This window comes from Apodemus sylvaticus, chromosome 21 (genome assembly GCF_947179515.1).
Source record: "Apodemus sylvaticus chromosome 21, mApoSyl1.1, whole genome shotgun sequence".
NCBI classification, from domain to species: Eukaryota; Metazoa; Chordata; class Mammalia; order Rodentia; family Muridae; genus Apodemus; species Apodemus sylvaticus.
The window spans coordinates 35,033,213-35,048,509 of record NC_067492.1 but is presented as its reverse complement, the minus strand read 5'-3'; the positions used below and the strand labels follow the sequence as shown (position 1 = coordinate 35,048,509).

The window sequence follows — 15,297 nt, the reverse complement described above, 5'->3', positions numbered from 1 at the left end:
AAATAAATAAATAAATAAATAAATAAATAAATAAATAAGAGACTGGGAATGCTGGCCAACTAAACTGTCACCTGCGCTAAGCACCTGTGGGCCGTTCAAGACTGAACTGCCAGGGATTCACAAGACAGGGTAATACCTGTGGATGGTGGCTCTGGCTGGGAATGACACCCAATCCAGAGAACCAACTCCCAAAAAATGGTCCTGTGAGGGTTACATGTATGCTCTGTGCAACATTTTTTTTTTTTTTTTTTTTTTTTTGGTTTTTCAAGTCAGGGTTTCTCTGTGTAGCCCTGGCTGTCCTGGAACTCACTCTGTAGTCCAGGCTGGCCTCGAACTCAGAAATCTGCCTGCCTCTGCCTCCCAAGTGCTGGGATTACAGGCGTGCGCCACCACGCCCGGCTCTGTGCAACATTATTAACTGGGGGAAGAGGACGCAATGTTCAAGACAGGGTTTCTCTGTACAGTACTGGTACTCGATCTGTAGACCAGGCTGGCCTCAAACTCAGAGACCTGCCTGTGTCTTTTTTAAAAGCCAAAACCAAAACTCTTTTGGGAGACAGTTCAGCAGTAGACACCTGCTGCCAAGCCTGATGGCTGACTTAAGTCAGGACCACAGTGATGGAGAACTGACTCCTGATAGCTGTCTTCAGTCCTTTACATGCACACCCTCCCAAAAATAATAAATGTAATCTTTAAAACATGTATTTGTCAGGGACCATGGTGGCACACACCTTTAATCCCAGCACTGGGATGGTTAATCTATGAGTTCCAGGCTAGCCTGGTGAATTTCTGGAAGTCAGGGGTATGTAGGAGACCTTTTCTCAAAGAAACAAACCAACAAACAAAGAAACAAACAAACCAACAAACCTAAAACAAAACAAAACGAGAGTTCTTTTGCAAACTTAAGTATCTGTGCCATGACCTCAAAGGCTACTGTACTGACTGCATGAATACAAACAGGGGTCTGCCAAGTCCTGAATCTGGGGACTTGCTCCAGAAGGAGACTCCACCTGAGAACCATGAAGAGGCTGTAAGGACGCCTTCAAAGGTGTGTAAGAACAACTTAGGTTAAATGCCACTATATGTCAAACTGACTTTACATCCCACCCCGCCTAGTAAGGTGATTCTCCCAGTGACATCCTGGCTACGTCTCTTTCATTAGCTAATCTGGAAGTGCTCCATCAGTGCACACAGGCCTAACCTGTACTGCAAACAGTAGGACTGTCATAGTAAAAAGGAACAAGAAACATAATCATATAAAAAAGTAAAGTAGAGATAAATTTACAAACCAAGAATATAGCATTTTATTCATTTTCAGATTATGTGTTTACACAACATATACATATATTTAGATAATATATAAAAGAAAGAATAAACTATACGAAGAAATATTGGTGTGCATCTGCCTTGTAGGATGTCTGTAATTCTGCCATTTGGTGAGCGTGTCTCTCACATGCCAGGGCAGGCAGCACAGGAAACCCCAGCGCGTGTGTCACTCAAAGCTCTGCTATTCTCCACTGAACTTAGAATGCAAGGAACACAACTATGGCATGGTCACTGGTGTCCACGACAAGGACACAGTAGTCAGTGAGCCATAGCACAGTGGATTATTTAAATTTTTGCATGGTCTCCATGTAGTTTCCTTTTTAAACTAAGACTCGCGTCCAGAGTCTGTCCCCCTTAGTTGCTGTCCAGTTATTGCTGAAGGAGAAAAGCAGAAACGAGTGGTCAGTTTCAGCTATTAGATACCTGAAGGCCAGTCCCGCCAGTCCCCTACTTCTGTTGATACCCGAGCGGACACTGGGCTGTGGGGACAAAGGATCAGATGGAGGGCATTCCTCCAAAAAGAACTGTGAGCGAGAAATCGAAAGCCCTGAGAGGGAAGGACGATGTACTATGGTGGCGCCAGGACAAAACAGTCCACAGCTCAGCCACACTGTGGTGCTGTCTTGCTGTAAGGAGGACTAAGGCAACAGCCATCTTCAAGGGCCAACCGCGCCAGGCCAGTCAAGGGCATGTCCTAGGCCGTGGCTCCCCATCCCCACCCGCTGGCTTCCTTAAGGAAGGGTGTCTTACTTTGGCCTTGTTCTGAACTGGTAGATAGAGTTTGAACTCTGCTGGCAGCTCATCTTCTGAGTAGAGTCTGTCTGAGAAGTAAACCCTCCGGATACGACAGTTTGCATGGATCTGTGGAGACAGAGACTCATTTAGTCAGGCTAAATACAACTGTTTCCTCTTTTCCTGATACTCTCGGAAGCCCTGTCATGGAACTCTAAAAACTTACTCTCTATTAGCAAACTGGCATTGCCCTGGGGTGGATTCCAACAGTAGGGGATTAAGGGGATGGAGAGATGGCTCCCTGGTTAAGATAACTTGCTCTTGCAGGGAGAGGACTCAGGTTTGATTCCCAGAATCCACACAATGGCGTACAACTATCTGTAACTTCAGTTCCAGGGGTTTGACATCCTCTTCTGACCTCCTCAGGTACCAGGCATACATGCAGTGCACATACATACATGCAGGCAAAATACTCATCCGTGTGTGTGTGTGTGTGTGTGTGTGTGTGTGTGTGTGTGTGTAATTCAAAGGGCTGGAGAGTTGGTTCAGTGGTCAAAGCACTTGTGGCTCTTGTTAAGGACCCAGGTTCAGTTCCTAGGACTACACAGTAACTTGCAACCATGCCTAACCCTGTGGATAGTTTCTCGGAATCCAATAGCTTTTTCTGGCCTTCTAGAGCACCAGACATGAACATGGTGCACAGATGTACTTGTAGGCAAAACATTCATACACCAAAATCTAAAGAAAACTTTGCAGGGAAAAAAGGAGGATTTTGCTTGTAGGATTTCCCTTATGTTTGAGTAGATCTCAGATCATTTTTTGGACCTTTTTGATGTCAAAATCTCCTGAACGATACCTTGGGAACTTTGGCTAGAAGCCTCACACTGTTCTGTTACCTGGCCATAAGCCAGCCAGCTAGCCGGTCGGTGTCCTATAGGCCCCAGTATGGGGCTCCCTGTGTGGAAGGCATAGTACCTGCACTCTCAGGGTCTCGATGTAGTTTGTGCCATAGGCCCGCCGGGTGAAATCAGACAAGTTGAACTGAATCTGGTTCCAGCCGTCATCCAGCCGCATGGGCATGGTGCAGATGAAGGGCTTGACTCGAGTGGTACTCTGGTAGTTACTGGCTCGAAACCTTCGACGAACGTTTTTGTCATCTAGTACCTGCAATATCCAGAGGAGGGCCACACTAGTTCCATGTTCTCCAGCTCAGAAGAGCTGTGATGACAAGAACCGGAGCCTCCACGGCCTGATCCCCAATGCCAAACCCCAGAGAGAATAAACAAGCCAGAGACAGGTCACAACCGGTCACAGATGGCCCGGAAGTAGCAAGTTTATATTATTTGTTGTCAAGACAACAGCAGCTGCTATGACATATGACATAGCTTGCAGGCTCTCAGACCATAGAATGATTTCATATTTCTTTGCACTAAAAGCTCAAAGATACTAAGACAGAAACAATCACTCAATATTAAATATTTCCTCCCTGAATGGACCTGTTAATCTTTAAGCTTTGAACTTTTGTAGCTATTGATTAGATTTTCTAGGTGCTATTTCTTTCAAAACCCCACAATAAAACTTTGATTCTGAACACCCTAGTGAGAGCAGCACCGAGCATTAGGAGACGTAGCAAAGAGCACACACCAAAGCACGCCACGCAGCCTGAGGTCGTGTTCCACACTCACCTGTACTTCAAAGGTAAAATACTTCTTCAAGTTTTTGATGATCATGACAAGGAAAGGCAGTTTAATCCCCAGTGTCTTCTTAGGATCCGCAGGACATGTGATGTATGTAGTACTGTCAGCAGAAACACCAGGGAATAGATTACTTGTATTTCTTCCTTTGTGGTGTGTACAATACCACATAGTCCAAGACTAAAAACTAGAAAATATCTAAAGAACTTAGCTTCATTACCTAATAAATCCCTTAACAGTTCAGTTAGTGAACATTTTTTTCAAATGTCAGGGCTAGCAAGATAGATCAGCGGGTAAAGACACTTGCTGCCAAACCTGATGACCAGAGTTTGAGCCCTAGGATGCACATGGTAGGAGAAAACTCTGACCTCCAAACACAGACCATGGCTTGAACACCATTCTACATTCCCCATATACACATTCAAAATAAGTAAAACGAACAGTTAAAATGTCAAGTGTGGTGATGCTCAGGACTGCTGGAGGCCAGACCAAGGGCAATTTAAATATCTTTAAAAACAAAAAACAAGGGCTGAAGAGATGGCTCAGTGGTTAAGAGCACTGACTGCTCTTCCAGAGGTCCTGAGTTCAATTCCCAGCAACCACATGATGGCTCACAACCATTTGTAATGGGGTCCAATGCCCTCTTCTGGTGTGTCTGAAGGCAGCACATAAAATAAATAAATAAATCTTTTAGAACAATAACAACAAAACCGAAACCAGCTGGGTGTGGTAGCTTACGTCTTTAATCCTAGCACTTGGGAGGTAGAAGCAGGCAGATCTCTGGGAGGCCAGCCTGGTCTACAGGACCACATGGTGAATTCAAGGACAGCTAGAGCTATAATGAGACACTATCTTGAGAAAAACCAAAACCAAAGAAACAAGCAAACAAAAAACCCAAACCCACTCAAATAAAAGCCTGAAACCAAAAATAAAGCATCTAAAACACAAAGCCTGGGAAGTCCTTCCAGTAAAAGACTTCAGTTCATGTCTAAGGTAAATATGAAAGGATAGATCAAAGAAACTGGGGTATTGAAACCACGGGCACGGCCTAAGTGCCGTATTTAGTCTCTGCACTAACCCTGCAGGAGAACACTCCTATTTTGCAGATGAGGAAACTGCAGCTGGAGATCAGCTTGAGAAAAGCTGTGACAGCCTGATTCTGCAGCCTGTTAACACTGAAGCAAACTTGATGTAGCCTGTCTAGATAACAGCACTGGCAACCTACCTGACATTTGTCCCTTCAATCTCTAGCACCAGGGACTGGATGTCATTGTCAGTGATTCGTTTGATGTGGCCATTCCGTACCTGAAGGCGTGAAAAATTCATCAATGTTGTAGTTTTTTGCAACAGCCTCATAACAATTCTTAAGATTGATTGACTCTGTTTGAGGAAAAATGGCCCAAGACTCATGGCAAAAACATGCCAAAGCCTGTGTATAAGGGAGTATCCCTGTGCCTGCCATTTGGAATAAATTCCTTTCTGATTCAGATTCAGCTAACATTTACTCTCCATTTTGTCAATAGCAAGGTTCACAAAGAGTACTATTCAACCCCACAGCACAACAACATTAAGTGGTAAGAGTCTCATTCACAGATATGAATGTAGTAGCTAAGGACTGTAAATGGTAAGTCCGAAGAAGACTAGGTTTCCTAGATCTTCCACTAACCATAGTGTAGCTGTCTGCTACTTTGTGGGTTCTTCAGCCCCTTTTTTTCTATCCTTCAACCCCGTAACACTAAATAGGAGACAAAGGGGAGAGAGAGAGAGAGAGAGAGAGAGATGAGATTTGAATAAAGTCAGGGGTCAGAAAGGGGGAGATGTTATCAGAATTCCTGCTGATTAGGAGCATCTAGTGCAGTGTGACATGTTTGATTTTTATGCATGACTAACAAACCACAACCAACAAACCTTCCAACAACCCACCAACAGTCAACTTTTCATGGTCCTAATATTTATATATCCTCTGAAAAGTCCCCAGAATTCCAAACATTACACAATTGAAGAAACTGCAGTTGGCAAAATCACAGCCCTGCTAGAGCACTAGACAAATTGTAGTCAGCTGCTGTGGATAGTCTGAAGCAGCCCCATATCCTAGACCTGAGATTAAAATGAAAACATATTCAAACAATATTTCTGTGTTTCTCAAAGAAACTAAAACTCCAAAGTCACTACAACATAGCTTCTTTGACCTCAAAGATTAATAAACTAGTGTCAGCCGAGCCATGGTGACGCACACCTGTAATCCCAGCACTTTGGGAGGCAGAGGCAGGCAGGTTTCTGAGTTCGAGGCCAGCCTGGTGTACACAGTGAGTTCCAGGACAGCCAGGGCTATACAGAGAAACCCTGTCTTGAAAAAACCAAATCCAAAAAACCAAAACCAAAACCAAACCAAAACAACAACAACAACAACAACAACAACAACAACAACAACAACAAAACCTAGTGTCAGCTTGGCAAGATTGTGCATGTCTTTGATCCCAGCACTCCAGGGGCAAAGACAGGGAGATCACTGTGAGTTCAAGGCTGGCCTGGTCTATATAGTGAGTTACAGCACTGCCAAGGCTATGTAGAAAGACCCTGTCTCAAACACACACACACACAAACACACACACCACTAAAAAGGAACCCAAGCCTCACCTGTTTGTGTACATTTTTAATATAACTACCACTAAGCTAAGGTAGGAGACTGCTGTGAGTTACAGGGCAGCCTGGGCTATACAGAGACCTTGTCTCAAAGAATGTGTGTGTGTGTGTGTGTGTGTGTTCCTTGAGTTTATTCCTACTTTTTCCTTTACCTTCTTTTATAAATTTTTCTCAAATAAAAGTTCAGGTCTTTCCCATGTCATGTACATTCATTTTCAGCCAAGTGACTTCTCCATTTTCTGATTTACTTTCTTTATTTATATTCTCTAGACAGCATAATTTCATACACTAGCTAGCACTTCACACATATACAGATATACACTTACACAGAATATGAGGATTCCCTTATTAAATATGAACTCCTTTTCTTAAACAAACATCTCTGAGCACTAAATCCAAAGCAGCTAATATGCACAAGAAATATAGGGCTGAATGTTCTAATACGGAAAAGATCGATCAGTCATGGAAGAGGCTATAGGAGAAAGAAAGGGGGAGGGGTAGAGTTGGCCACATAATCAATGACTCTACCTCACTGATTAAAGCTCTTTGCTCTTGTTCAATCAGCCTGGTGATTACAATTTTATTTTCTGTTAGATTTACATATAGGGAAAGGGCACTGTGGGGTCTGACAATACTTTTTCAACACAGACTATTAAAAGCACTGCTCAGGCAGACAGTGGTGGCGCATGCCTTTAATCCCAGCACTTGGGAGGCAGAGGCAGGAGGATTTCTGAGTTCGAGGCCAGCCTGGTCTACAGAGTGAGTTCCAGGACAGCCAGGGCTACACAGAGAAACCCTGTCTTGAAAAACCAAAAAAAAAAAAAAAAATGCTCGAGAATTTACAGTCAGTCTCTGTGTGCTCTATCAATGAGTCCCATCTAAATCTACCCAGATTAGATGGGTAGTGTGTGGTGTACCCAGGTGACATCTGTGAGGCTCAGCCAAGAATAGATCGCATGCCACCCATCCTTCGGATCCTCTTCAGCACTCAGTTCCGTGTGAGGCATAAGCTAAGTGTTCAAATATGTGCTGACTCTGGCATCTGTCACCCTCAGAGCTGGCACATCTGAATAGGTACAAGAAGGTTTAAACATTCCTGGATAACATATCGACGGTAGACTATTCTAGGAAGCTGGAGATCATGGGATCGTCAGAAAGCACATGAAACTAGTGGCATGAAGAATGCTTCTTACAAAACACCCAGGCACAGAACGCTGGGCTGCATGGGCCTCTCATCTCTGCCAGCGGGGAGCAGTTCTTGGGTTGTCAAGACACAAATGTCACATTGAAATGCTTCTCAACAAAGCTGGCCACATTCAATGCCCTCCTGCTCTGAATTCTGGGCTACTTTCCAACAGAGACTAAGAGCACAAAGGCCCAAGTCTGTGTAGAACACGCCAGCACTGCTCACCTCCTTCCCAAGGACTCCCAAGCAAAGTAGCAAGATTTCTCCTCTATTTTCTGTGGAAAGTCAGGAACTTGGGTGAAGGAAGACTCTTGTCTAGAAGTTAATTCTAAACGGTGTGGTATAGCACACTGATAAGAGCTGGGAGCATTCCAACAAAATGCTGTATTAATTTTATAATATACACTAGTTATTTCCAATAACATACACATTCCTTCTAAAAAAGGCAGTTAAGAAGTAAGTAGGCTCTCAAGTCTACTATCATTCAAAGGCAACGTGTTGCTACTTATTCAACATTGTTTCAAATCATGGCCTCAGTCCTAACACTTCCGAAAAGCTCTCCATCCAGAGTCAACAAGAGGCCTTCTAGCTCAGAAAGCTAAGGCAGATCTCATAGGAAGGAAGTGGCCTTCTGCCCTTCTCTAAGTTTACAGTTTGCAAGTCTTACCCACTAAGTCCTTACAAAGGGAACAATGGCTTCCAAAGCATGCAGAGGCCAACAGAGGGAGCTAGAATGCTCTAGTCGCTCTAGTATTCCTAGGCCTCTCCTCAGCCTGATTTGTGAGTGAATTACCATACCCCCCTTATAAAACTCCTTTCAAAGGATTGGAAATACAAATACACTGGAAAAATGGAGTGGGGTGCAGATGACGATCAGGGATGTGAGCATTCAAGGACAGGAGGCTTCCCAAAGCCTCCTCTCAGGCTCTGGAAGAAGGGTGCGGTTCTTGGGGCAGGGTTCCACCCCTCCCCCTAGAAATGACTACATTAAATTACCCAGGCCCAGCCCAGCTGTGGCAGTACACTGGCGGAAACCTAGCCCTTGCAAACTAGGATGGTCTCAGTATGTGTTGAGGTTAGCCTGGCGTACATAGCAAATGTCAGGCTAGCCAGTGCTATATAGTAATCCGGTCTCCAACAAAAACAAAACAAAGCAAAACAAAACAAAACAGATGCAGACTCTCATTGCCTTTCAGGAAGTAACCCCATCCTCTGGGAAGCTTCTCGAAAACACATGTGGTAAGATGTAAGTCCCCAGAAAGTGTCAACTTCCTTTCCTCAGCCCAGAGTTCACTAGGCAGGCCCGGCCTTCGGATGAAAATAAAATGCATTTGCTGGCATTTAGAGCTCAAGGTTTCACTTGATGTTTTCCTCTAATTAGCTTATGACATTAATTCTTTTATGACATATGCTTACAATCAGAGTGTGGCCTATGAACATCATCTTGCTTTACTCTCCTTTACTAACACTTAAAATCCTGGGCTAAGGAGATGGCTTAGCAAGTACGAGCACTTGCTGCTCTGGAGAGGAGCCCAGGCTTGGCCGCTACCACTCCTGTGGCTCCTAAGCATGTTACTCCAGTTCTGGGGAGCTGGTGTGCTTCCGGTCTCTGCAGGAACCCGCACTCACTTGGTAAGCACAACCAGGTGCATGCACATGACTCTACAGACACACAGACACACAGACACACACACACAGTGTGATGGATGTCTGCTGTGTGCTTCCAGAGAAGTTTAATGAGAAAAGACCCACCATGAATGTGGGTGGTACCAATCCATCTTCTGTTCTGATTCCATCATTGAATAAAAAGGAAAAAAGATGGGGGCCAGAGAGATGGCTCAGTTAAGAGTACTGGCTGTTCTTCCAGAGGACCTGGGTTCAATTCCCAGCATCCACATGGCAGCTTACAACTGTGTATAACTCTGGTTCCAGGGGATCTGGCCCCCTCACACAGATATACATACAGGAAAAACACCAATGTACATAACCAATGTACATAAAAATAGATACATAAAAAATTTCAAAATGTGAAAAAGTAATGCAATATTAGTGTCAAAGTTCTCTGTTCACTGATTCCTGGTCTTCAGAGATGTGGCATCCCAGTTGCCTGTCTCTGGCACCACGAACTTGGCCGTACCTTTCTCCCTCCTATGTCCTCCTTAAACCAAGAGCCAAAAATTAACTTTCTTACCTTAAGTTGTTCTGCCACAGCAGCAAAAACAACAAAATTACTATCAGCATGCAAAGTGACGCACAGTGGCTGTGCTTAGGAGACTGAGGCAGGAAGCTTGCTTCAGTCCGTGGCTTCCCTAGGCTTTCTAGCTCCAGATCAGCCTGGGTTACACTGTTATGGCCTGAGTTTGTATGCTCAGCACCCACATGAAAGCCGAGCGAGGCAATGGCAATGCGCTGCCTAGAAGCCCAGCACTGTGAGGTGGGGATAGGCACACAGGCAGACCTGGGTTGGATGGCAAGCCAGCCTATGACTACCTCCAGCCTCCACAAGCAAACAGTACAGACCTCCACACATAGGCATGGACACACACACACACACACACACCCCTACCCATAAGCACTCAAAAAAGGAAAACACCGAATGGATTGCATAATGACATATGTAAGTATCATTATATTGTATTCTTATTCATCCCTGTGACCCTTGACCCCTGTTATCCTACACATGAAGTATGTGTGTGGGAGGTGGCTTTTGAACCCAAGTTACTGGCAATTAGAGATGAGAATGATCCCCAGTATTACAGACACCAAAGGAGCAAACCTTAAGTTCATCCCATAGTCGTTAGTTAGTTCTCCCAGGCTTTTCATGGTTGCTGGGCAACTAATAAAGAACACTGATTTTTTCCCCTTCTCAGTGTAAGCCCCAGGGAGGAGGGTCAAGATGAGGGAAAAATAATACTACAGGGATAGGGAGGAAGCTGGCCAATCTCCACAGTTCTCCAGGGTGATTCAAAAATAACACATTAGCTGTACCAGTCCCCTTCTGCCCTCCCCCCCACTTTCATTTTCTGGCTCCACTCAATCATTCTGCAGCTGAACCCTCAGCCATCTGGCATGTCCCCTTAATGACACATGTCCCAATTTACATTAAGCCCCTAAAGCTGCCTCTGCAGCAGGAAAGTATGTGCCCGGGGCCAGGGCCCTGGCTCCAAGTCAGAAAACAGGCAGAGGGAGCCCTCTGTGGGAAACCAGTCAGAGCTCAGGCTCCAGGGACCCTGGGCTACTCTGGATTTGCAGTCGTTTTGGAACTACATACATAGCTGTCAGGCAGCTCCAGAGAGATGCAGATGATCCCTCAGCTAACCCGGTACTACAGTGTGTCTTTCTCTTTCCTGTGCTCCACTTTCCTTCTTTCTTTCTCTCTTGCACTCTCCCACTTTCTCTCTCTCTCTTTGGAGACAGGGTTTCTCTGTGTAGCCCTGGCCATCCTTGAACTCACTCTGTAGACTAGGATGGCTTCAAACTCACAGAGATCTGCCTGCCTACTGGGATTGAAGGTGTGTACAAGCAGTGCCTTGCTCATAGTGTCTCTTGAAAGGGCACAAGTCAGAGGAACTCACTGTTTTCATCCTGTTACAGTAAAGGCTATTATTCATAAAAATAAAGACAGAGCCCGGAAAAGTGAAAATCATTTTACTCTTTCTTTCCAAAGGCACTCAATTCCATTCATGGAGGCCAGATAGATTTAGCACACATCAACGAGGTTTATCAATTTAAAATTGAGGGTCAAGGGTCAGCAAAGTGGCTCCGTAGATAAACCTTACTGCAGCCAGGTGTGATGCCCTGAATTCAATTCTTGGATCCACATGGTGAAAGGAAAGAACTGACTCCTACAACTTGTCCTTTGACTTTATGGGCACAGGCAAGAACATGTGCGCGCGCGCGCACACACAATAAACAAATGTAGTGACTTTTTTCTTTAATTCTGGAGGGAGACTTATTCTTCCTTAAAATAATAAATGGTGACCCAGTCATTATGACTACTTAACAAGATCAACAAAAGACTCTGATATAGACATATTCCACAGAGAAACATCAGCAGCTGGGAGGCAGGAAGAGAGAGCAGGACTCAAATCAGTCCAATGGGATTCTAGGAGCAATACAAGCCAGTCCTGGGCTTCCAGTGCAGCAGCAAAGAGGACTGAAGCTCATGCAGTAGAGGGCAGGGCAGGGCAGGGTAAGAACCATTCTTATTTTTATTTTTGTTTTGAGACAGTACCTCACTAAGTCACCCTGGCTAGGACTTGCTATATTCTCCAGGCTAGACCCAAACACCCAGGGAGTCATCTGCCCTTGCCTCCTGAGTGCTGGGATTAAAGTTGAGTCCATCCTTAATAAAGATAGTCGGATCTGTTGGTGCCACAAGTTAAGGAACATTAAAGAACCTGTTGAATTTTTCTAAGCTCTTGGTCTGAAAGCCAACAGAGATCTGTCTCAGATCCTAACTAAGTCCCAGTGTGACAAGGAGGATGCAGAGGCTGGAGCTGACAGACTGAGCCTGCAGGGTCAAGCCAAGCAAAATGTGGGAGAAGGCAGGACCAGCACATGCCGGAGGTTTTGAGTGCAGAGAGCTTCGTGGCCTCCATGTAAGCAGGAGTTTGTTTCTAAGGAGGGACGCAGAACCAGACTGAGCCTGGACACTAGTCAGGCGGGTGCCAGCCATCAGCCTGGGCCTCAGCACCTCAGGGCCACATTAGAGGTCTGGGAGAGGAAAAGCCAAAGGACAATGACCACATCATCTCAATTCCAGAAGCCTAAACAGATGCTATACCTAATCTTTCAAGATTGTTTTTCATAGAAACCAAATATGCATTCTCTCTGTACACAAACACAAAAGTCAGAATAGTAAATATTTGTGATATCAAAATAAGGACTCAAAATAATCATCACGGTCCGTGTGTAGTACCTAGGGCAAAGGGCCAAGCTACATGCGATAACACAGCAGCCCTGTCTCATCTCCCCACAACCAGACTCTGACCTGGTTACAGCTCTGCCTTACTTCCCAGGAGAAGGGGATTTTTTTTTTCTCAATTCTATATTTTATACAATGCCTGTCACTTAGGTGTTGTTCGATAAATCATTGATAAACATGACCAATTCCCAGTGTTTCCTTGATTGGATTGCATCCCCAGTTACTGAGAACTTTATAGCTTAACTGACGAAAGGCCTGAATGCACAAAGCTGATGTGGAGAGGTCCAAACATCCTTCTTCCCTTGCCTCCTCTTCCTCACTGGAGAAAGCCTCTCCCTTAAACACTAGCCTGTCAAATCCAAACAAGAGTTGGAAACATGGAATTATTTTCCATTCTTTGCCAAAAATGTCTGTTTAATTTGCTCCAATAATGTTTTGTGTGTTGTTTATGTCATCAGGGTACCACTGGCCCTGTGGAGGCGTTGTTAAGGGACACAGTGCACCATGGTTACTCTGCTTTCATATGCCATGTGTAAACATGTTGACTAGTGAAAACATCGGGCCTGAAAAAATAAAACACATCACAGATCAAAACCCACCCGAGGGTAAATGAGCGCCTCAGACAGATGCTTCGACACTTCCCTCCCGTCTCAAAACAGCATGTTCTCCAGACCGGTTCTGACCGCTTCACACCAACACTTCCGACAGCTCAGTCTCCAAGTTCAAATGGCACACAAGCCTGCTCTCTCCCTGCCCTCTGGCTATTCTGTTCGGAATAGGCAAGACACTGGTGAACCTCCTCAGAACACTGCCAGGTGGACTTACTCCGGGTTCTCTCTCTCTCTGCAGAGGTCTAATTTAAGAGCTCCCGATGCTTCATTTCAAAGTGAACAAACAGGCAGGAGAATGGGGGTACGGGGGAGCTAAGGGTCGGCTTCTTAGGCAATACTCCCGACATAACTCTAGCTACGGCTCTGAAAGAGTTGGTCAGACTGCTCGCGTACCAACTGTCTTAGCCAAATGACACGATCCTCTCAACAGTGTTTTCTCGAAGCTGTCCTCAGAGCACACGCCTGCCTAGCAGTGACAAGCGGAAGGCAATGCAGGTACTCTGTCAACCACTGTGTGCCTCAAAGCCCTCCTCTGTGGACTAGGAAAGACACTGTCTGTTCCAGTTCCACTACCAATAAACTTGACTTTGTCCGCACGTTCTATATACATCTCCATGAACACCACACTAGGCATAAAGCCTCTCCCCACCGTCCCCCGCCCAGGGCAGAACTAAAGCTATTCCCTACATCACCTGGCTTCCGCATTACAGAGCCCACTTTATATCAAAACACGGTCCAGCTGACCGCCCCAGGAATCCTCATGGGAAAGGAAACGCAGAGGCATTCCAGCTAGATCTTAACATCTCCTAAAGTGGACAGGGGAGGCCACCCTCTCATGTGGCTAGCGAAAATACTATCTATTCTGGAGGACGGCTGGATAAAAATACAGAAGCTTGACACTGGTCTGCACGTACAGTTCTCGAGAAGCCCCGAACAATCACCTTTCTGCAGTTTTCCCAACGGGGAAAAGTCGGTACAGGAGGAATAGTACGGCCTCTAAGTTACAAACAGAGAGCTCGCAGCAAGTTCTAAAGGTTAGGCTGTCGATGGAGGGAGCTAATGAATGAGACCGGAACGTGTCGGGCTTGGCCGGTGCTCGGGATGCCCTCCGTCTAGAGGGCAGCACAGTGCCTGGCACCAGCGAACACATGCATGTCTTTCATCAAAGTACTATGCGTTTCAAGCTAGGCGGTGGGCACCCTGCACCCATTCTACTGACCGGGAAGCCGAGGCTCGGTGGCCACACCATCACGTGGGCGGCGAGTGCTGTCGAGTAGGCCCCGCCCACGCCCCGCCCCACCACTCACCTTTTTGTCCCAGATCTGCAGGGGCTTGCTGCCTATGCTGTAGAGGATGGAGAGGAAGCCGCTCTGGAACGTGTTCTTGAACATCTCGCCAGCCGCGGCCCTGCAGCCGCCCTAGGCCCGGGACTGGAAATCGGCACCGAGCGGCGAAAGAGAGCGGGTGCCGCCGGTCCGAAGGAAGGACGCTGAGCTGCAGCCACTGACGGCGGGAAGCGGCGGCGCTACGCGGATCCGCAAGCCTCGGTAAGCACCGAGGCACCTCAGCACGGAAACCACAGCAACTGCCGCCCGCGCCGCCAAGCCTGCCTGAGAGGAGGCGGAGCGCCGCCGCGGCCCGCCACAGATCCCTCCGCACGCTTGGGCCCGCCTCTCAGAGGCGCATCGCCCAGTCCTACCGCAGAAAGAGCGGTTTCCGGTTCCTTCCGCCCTTAGGCCCGCCCCTTCCTGCCCCCTTGGGAGCGGAACTTGGTTGCCAAGGGACTATTCCCCGCCTCTCCCCGCTGCTGTCCAACTTGGTTTAGAACAGCGGAAGGAGACTTTAAGTTTACTACACGTGTTTACAGTGTCTGCGTGGTGTCATGGGAACCGGGAGGCGTGTGGAGGGGTGGAGTCATGCTAGACACCTCCCCTGAAGGGCGGGAAGCGTGAGGAAGGTGGCTTTGTGCCAAAGATGGATAAATATTATACCCGGGTGTGTTGATGCCAGACTTTAATCCTAGCACCGGATTTAATCCCAGCAGAGGCAGAAAGGTCTCTGAGTTTGAGGCCAGCCTGGTCTACATATCGAACTCTAGGACAGCCAGGACTCAGAGACACCCTGTCTCAAAAAACAAATGTTGCGGGGCGGTGGTGGCGCAAGCCTGTAATCCCAGCA

The 15,297-nt window shown here is 46.4% G+C and overlaps 1 protein-coding gene across 1 annotated transcript; it reads right to left on the bottom strand.

Annotated features, from left to right (window-relative positions):
• Positions 1-1,280: 1,280 nt before the first annotated feature.
• On the bottom strand, positions 1,281-14,765 carry Cfap20 (cilia and flagella associated protein 20). The gene is made up of 6 exons (XM_052167010.1): positions 14,427-14,765; positions 4,978-5,057; positions 3,744-3,855; positions 3,034-3,222; positions 2,077-2,187; positions 1,281-1,701 (listed from the first exon to the last, which is right to left on the bottom strand). The coding sequence occupies exons 1-6, from the start codon at positions 14,508-14,510 to the stop codon at positions 1,696-1,698; spliced, it is 582 nt and encodes a 193-aa protein (XP_052022970.1). The 5' UTR covers positions 14,511-14,765; the 3' UTR covers positions 1,281-1,695.
• Between the last annotated feature and the right edge of the window lie 532 nt (positions 14,766-15,297).